Raw genomic sequence first — 6,456 nt, 5'->3', positions numbered from 1 at the left:
TTACAATTCTTTCGATCCATGGATCTCCTGTTACCTATTTCAGAAAATACCAGTATATAATTTTGGTCTTGCTAATTATCCATAGCTCACTCCTGACAACATCTACTTGTACTCTTTGTACGGTCCATGGTGATTGATGGCATTGTTTGCTAGGGACCGTCAATGATGGATGCAGCTTTAATTCAATATTTGATTTATCCAGATTCAAGTTGATAAATGCATACGTTAATATTTGATTTATCTGCTAATGAAATCAGCTTAATGGAAAATGTTAAACATGTATGTGTGAATCACTAAAACTTTCCAGTTAATAATGCTATTTTATAGTTTATTTATTCCTTTTTGTACACTTATGGCTTTAAAATGAAACTGCTACAATATGTCACTTTAATATCATGAATTTTATATTTTGTCAGGCTCTAGATTTCCGATTTGCTTAGCAGGGGATTATGCTATCAAAACACTGAGGCCCGCCAGGAACTTTCAAATACCTCATTTTCAAATCATAATATTTTTATGAAAGGAAAATTAAAATGTAGAAAGGAGAATGTAAACATTTGTTAATATTTCTAAAATAATATTCCAGGATAAATATGCTTCTGTTGACTTTTCAGTAGTTCTATCGAGATATCCTCTTTTATTACACGAAAAATAGGTCCCAGGGCTCGCTGCGATCCGAGAGTTAAAGTGAGACTATACGAAATTTTGCTATACTCACGACAAAGTCGACTGCTTCAGTCTTCAGAAACACCTTTAACCTAATTTACGTTTGAATAGACTTAGTCTATTTCTTAAACTTGTAAGACCGAGATCATTTTCTGGGGTAACATTTGTTCATACGTTTGATTTTTCTACCAATCGGCTATTGAGAGGCTTCTGTAACTCGGATCTATAACGACCAATGACCGCGGAGTTCTTTGGCTAATCGTTGATGGAAAACATACTGTGACATCTCAACTCTGGGTACATAGCGACCAGCATCGTAAGCAGAAGACATCAAACCGAAATGGACTCCCTCGCAGATTTCGTCATCTTCATCCTGTATTTTATCAGAAATGGCAACACTCTCGTCGATAAAATTGCGTACTTCATCTCTTGGTTTATTCTGAAAGAATGACTTATCCAGAAAGAAGTCGAAGACGAAATCTGTACTGTCGTATCCATAAGGAAATAATGTTATTGTTTCGACCCATGGTCCATATCTACTGATCATGAAATTTGGATAAATGTAGATGTATGTAGAAATTTTGCCGATACGTGTCTCTGCTTTCGGATTGTTTTGATTTGTTTCCGCCATCTGAACTGTAAAATATTCATTGACATCTGCCATTCTAACGGTTGACCCAGCGTAATAGCTATCGGTATATGTTTTGTGAGCAACTTCAACATGGTAGCCACCGTCGCTGAAGTTTTCAACTACAGTTTTCCAGTTGCTGGTGATTTTACGGGTGCTTCGCTTTACAAACACTATGTCTTCCGTATCAGGGTCATAGTCCAACTGTTTGAGAACTGTCTCAACTTTTTCAAGTTGCAGACCGTTATTTTCAACATCAGCTGAGTTGCCAGTCATCTTCACAAGCACAAGTGGACCCCAAGTGGTCACTGCCAACGGCTTCAATCCGTTCTCTTTGGCCTTAAAGTTTTGGATTCCCTTCATTTTGGTTGCCTTCAAAAGCCTGCCATCCAATGCATAGGACCAACCGTGATAAGAACAGTCGAATTGGCTGACGGTGTCTTCTCCCTTGGCTACTGGCATACCTCTGTGACAACACACGTTTAGGAAAGCTCGTAGCTGTCCCTGTAGATCTCTACAGACCACCAATGGTTCGCCTACCACATTCGATGTAAAATACTGCCCGGTACGCTTTACCTGATCTTTTCGACCAATTGCAAGCCAGTTGTTCTTGAAAACTGTATCTTTCTCAAGTTTGTACATAGCGGGACTTGTATACCAGGATGAGGGTGGAGTAATGGCCCTTTCTATGGGAACTGAAGGATCGTATCTGTGCACCATTTCTCTCAACTCCTGCTGGTCGACTCGATTGTCAAGTAGACGGCTTTCGATCTGGAAAACAGCGCTCCTTCCAGTTGAGAAAACACGGCGGAACGCTAGACGTGCGTTGACTAGTCTTCCGATTGTAGAAAACATGTTGGATTAATACATGGAAATAGAAGTGTGTGCGCTATGGTACGTTGTGCTTTACCGAATGAATCACTTTTCTTTCCAGTGTCTATTTGAAGTTGGGTTGTCCCTAAATGGCAGGTATATCAAGGACAGTCCCGCCTTCCGGTTAAAAAGTCGCCAATAATACGCTGTTACTATTCGATCAACATTGACATCACTGTTCAGGAAGCTTACATGTATTCATTACTCGGGTAGATGGGCAAATTCTTCTATTGCATCTGTCAAATTTAGTGAAACCTCTTCTCGATCAAAAAACCAAACAATAGGCAGACTAAAAGATACCCTCCTTCAACTTTACAGTTTGGTTACTTTGTCGATATTATTGTTTTTACGTGAAGGTAGATCGCGCCTCGGGGATAGATAGTCGGACTCTGGTAATTCATCAATTCTTTTCCGATCTACCACTTGTTAAGGCTTAATTTAAAGCTCTTGGAGGAAAAAAAACTGTCACCCTCTCAGTTTTTTCGAAAATCCAAAGTTTAATTTTTCCTCCATAGAGTTAACACAGGAATGACAGTCATTTTGAAATTTCAAAAATCGCAAAATGTTCGGTAATTTGTTTCGCTAGTTCCAAACTTTGCACCTAGACCCCGATTTTTATTGATGATTTATTAAGAGAATGGTTGAAAGTTTGAGCAAGAGTTTAAGTTTTTTCACTTTTGGGGCGCGTACTACTTTAATCTTTTGCGAGATACTCTATGTGGTACAGACAGAATTTCTCTATCTCTGTTTTCCACCCAAATTAACTATTACACAATGTAAAAGTGTTGTTGAAAACTGCACTTAAAACGATAATTTGCACAAGGAGAGGGTTTTCATAACTTTCTATAAAAATGTAGACATGCCTGCTAAATCGTTGCGTATGAATTCGTTCAAACGGCTAATGGCTTTGGGTCCAAAGAGTTTGACTCATTACGTTCCTCTCCCGAAAATACTTGAAATAGTGATCGTAAAATAATGTTCTTTTCCTTCATTTTGACAAAATCTGAAGAAAGTCTTATAGTGCACTACTGCATGCCAAAGTGATAGTTTACGATATCACCATCATTATCATCACCATCATCATCACCACCACCACCACCACCACTACCACCATCATCACCACCACCACCACCACCACCATCATCATCACCACCACCACCACCATCATCATCATCATCATCATCATCATCATCATCATAACTGGGATGTATCACTCATTCTATATGTCACTAGCACTGTTTTTTGTAAATTAAAAATAAACTTAACATCCTTCCCCTTGTTCTCTTTCTACAGCGTACAACAGTACAACATAACTGTATTTGATTTAAGTTTTCTCCATTGATCGGCATTCTACCAATTTTTGCTTAATTGTATCCTGGGATTCAGTTTCAAGTAGAACTTTACATCGCCAGGTTTACAAATCTTCTCGTAGAAATACTACATTTCAGTTATACCTTCACATCCCTAAACGGCCCTTCTACTTTGCAGCTTTCCTTTTTTCAGAAGATCAACATGGATTCTGCTGACCACCACCCCCCCCCCCCCGGCAATAATTTCTTAACGTTCCCTAAGATATATTGAAATAAAGGTCTCTGTGGTTATTGTTGTTCCAGATTTGAGGTCAAGGTGAAATTTTGTTTTCGAAAATTTAGGACGTTGATTTGGTGAATTCAAAGATAACTAAGTGTTTTTGTTTTTCAGATCTGAATATGGCAAGCTAAACGTTATTTCCTGTTTGTAAAAACCTTTTCCCTGTTGTGAAAACCTATTCTCTTTTTGTGTAACTTCCATTGATGAGCTGTAAACACAGCATAGACACAACTGATGGAGTCTGCAAATAACCTTTGACCAGAGGCTATTTGTTGAAAGAAAGCATGCAAATATGGAAATCATATGGGACTGAGTAGGACAGAAAAATGTGATCGAAGAACAAAAGAATGACGCAACCAATACGAATGGCCTTTATGGCATACAAGAATAGGTTTTACCAACATGAATGAAAGTTATACAAAAAAGTACAGGTTTTTACAAAAAGAGAATAGGTTTTTTACAAAAAGAAAATGACGTTTACAAAAAGAAAATAGGTTTAGGTTTTTACAACAAGAGAATGGTTTTTACAAACAGAAAATAGTTTTTTCAAGAATATTACAACGTTTGGCTTGCCATATCTGCAATCTGATTAAAATCAGATGTAGAGTACGGCGACGTCTACTTACGCGTACGCGGTATTCTCTTGCTGTCGCCTCTCACTACAATACCGCTTACGCGTAATTAGACGTCGCCGTACTCTACATCTGATGTTAATCAGATTGGCCATATCTGAAGCTATAGGTGAAATTTTGCACACGAAACTTTCGGGTTTTGGTTAGGGAGATTGTGGCGCGCCCAGCAAGTACGCACAGCCGTGAGAACCCGGCGACGCAGCCAACTGCGCGCAAAAACATTGCTGGTCACATCTTAAAATGACGTTTTCGAAAAAAGTAAAAACATACCAAAACCGATGGTTTGCTTTTTTTGTACATGCCAGTATTTCATGAAGCCTTACCTTCTTGGTCTTTGCCGTCTAGTTTGATTGCTGAGATGAATCTGGAGTAAATTGGATATTGCGGACTCTGTGTTGTGGTAATGCAGTCTTCGCTCTACAGACATACTGAGTAAAACAGGACAAGACTGTCAGTTGACATCGGTTTTTTTAGGTTTCTTCGTTAGACAATTTCACTTTATCTCCCTATGGAAGTTTAGCCCGTCCTTATGGAATGTATAAAGTACGAGTCAATGGTGAGTATACCCTTGGTTGATCGACCCACTAAATAGAGTACTGTACAATCTTACTCTTTGGCCCAGAAGTTGAATTCCAAAGATTTTTTACGATTTTCTTGATTTGTTTCGTTTTTACTGTCAGGTACAGTTTCTTGTTCTGCTCCTAAAAGCGTGTTTGTTTGCAGCACAGTCACCTTCTAACTCAATACAATCAAGCCCTAATAACTTCCTCAAACATCTGTACTATATAAATCCAAAATCATTTTATTTTTCTATAGATCAATTTAAAGAGAAAGAAAAACAACTTGCTTTTCTTTTCAACATCCTCGCAAAGAAAACCCTGTACTTATACCAATCTTGACAACGTGACCCTTTGTGTATTGATTCCGTAGGCCCACCGCCTATTGTCTTCATGAAATTAGCAAATACCATCTCACTTTTATTCATATACAATATTGTAAACCTAACACTTATTATGCATACAATTAATTAGTATGTCAAGAAGGATTGGGTTTACTGATTTAAATATGAATGAAAATGTGGTCGATTACTTATTTGTGTATGAATAAGTAATGCAGTACATTTACTCGCCGACTGAAACACAAACACAATAATGTGCAAATAACAGCTTCAGAACATTCACATTTTTATAGTCATATTTTGAAACGGTCTCTGCACATATGAATATATATATATATATATATATATATATATATATAATATATATATATATATATATATATATATATATATATATATATATATATATATATATATATATATATATATATATATATACGATTATATTTTCATATGTAATCTGTTTATTTATAACGCTCTGCTCAGCATTGAGCACTGTAATTTCCCACGAGGACATCTATATACTTCGATATATATATATATATATATATATATATATATATATATATATATATATATATATATATATATATATATATACAAATTTCCTAGTATTTCCTGATGCACGTCAATGTCAAATTTCAGCTTTTCTCTACGCTCGATGGTCCAGCAAAACGTACAGTTCATGTGCTCTTGAAAGATTAAAATCCACCTGCAAGTCTTGTTTTATAGTGACAGTATCAAACTGTGAAATGTTCAATTGGGACACCAATATGATGAAAATCAGATGTAGAGTACGGTGACGTCTATACTTACGTGGTATTATCGAGGCTACAGCAAGAGAATACCGCGTAAGTATAGATGTCGCCGTACTCTACATCTGATTTTAATCAGATTGATTGGAACACTTACCGGTCAACGCCACTGTTATGTTTGCCTTCGGAAATATTTGAGAAGTACATCACGTCCATTCTTCACTAAAGCTTCGACTCAAATAAAATGGAGACCTACCCACGGGTACAGATAGTTAATAAAAGCAGGTGTAACTATTTTAATTGACCAATCCGAGTAAAGTATTGCCCATAAAGCAGATGTTTTTTTTCTCAAGCCAACTCTGATTCATATGTAAATTAGCACTGATCGTTTGTGTGGCCATTTACTGGGATGTG

The 6,456-nt window shown here is 36.9% G+C and overlaps 1 protein-coding gene across 1 annotated transcript; it reads right to left on the bottom strand.

Annotated features, from left to right (window-relative positions):
- Positions 1–889: 889 nt before the first annotated feature.
- LOC139122331 (uncharacterized) lies at positions 890–2,149 on the bottom strand. Its single transcript, XM_070687726.1, has one exon. The coding sequence runs from the start codon at positions 2,147–2,149 to the stop codon at positions 890–892; it is 1,260 nt and encodes a 419-aa protein (XP_070543827.1).
- Between the last annotated feature and the right edge of the window lie 4,307 nt (positions 2,150–6,456).

Source organism: Ptychodera flava, chromosome 22 (genome assembly GCF_041260155.1).
Source record: "Ptychodera flava strain L36383 chromosome 22, AS_Pfla_20210202, whole genome shotgun sequence".
NCBI classification, from domain to species: Eukaryota; Metazoa; Hemichordata; class Enteropneusta; family Ptychoderidae; genus Ptychodera; species Ptychodera flava.
The sequence above is the reverse complement of the archived record's forward strand: the minus strand, read 5'-3'. Positions and strand labels throughout refer to the sequence as shown.

What these genes read in the sequence shown, in the direction of transcription:
- LOC139122331 (XM_070687726.1), bottom strand. Translation starts at nt 2,149, where the DNA reads ATGTTTTCTACAATCGGAAGACTAGTCAACGCACGTCTAGCGTTCCGC.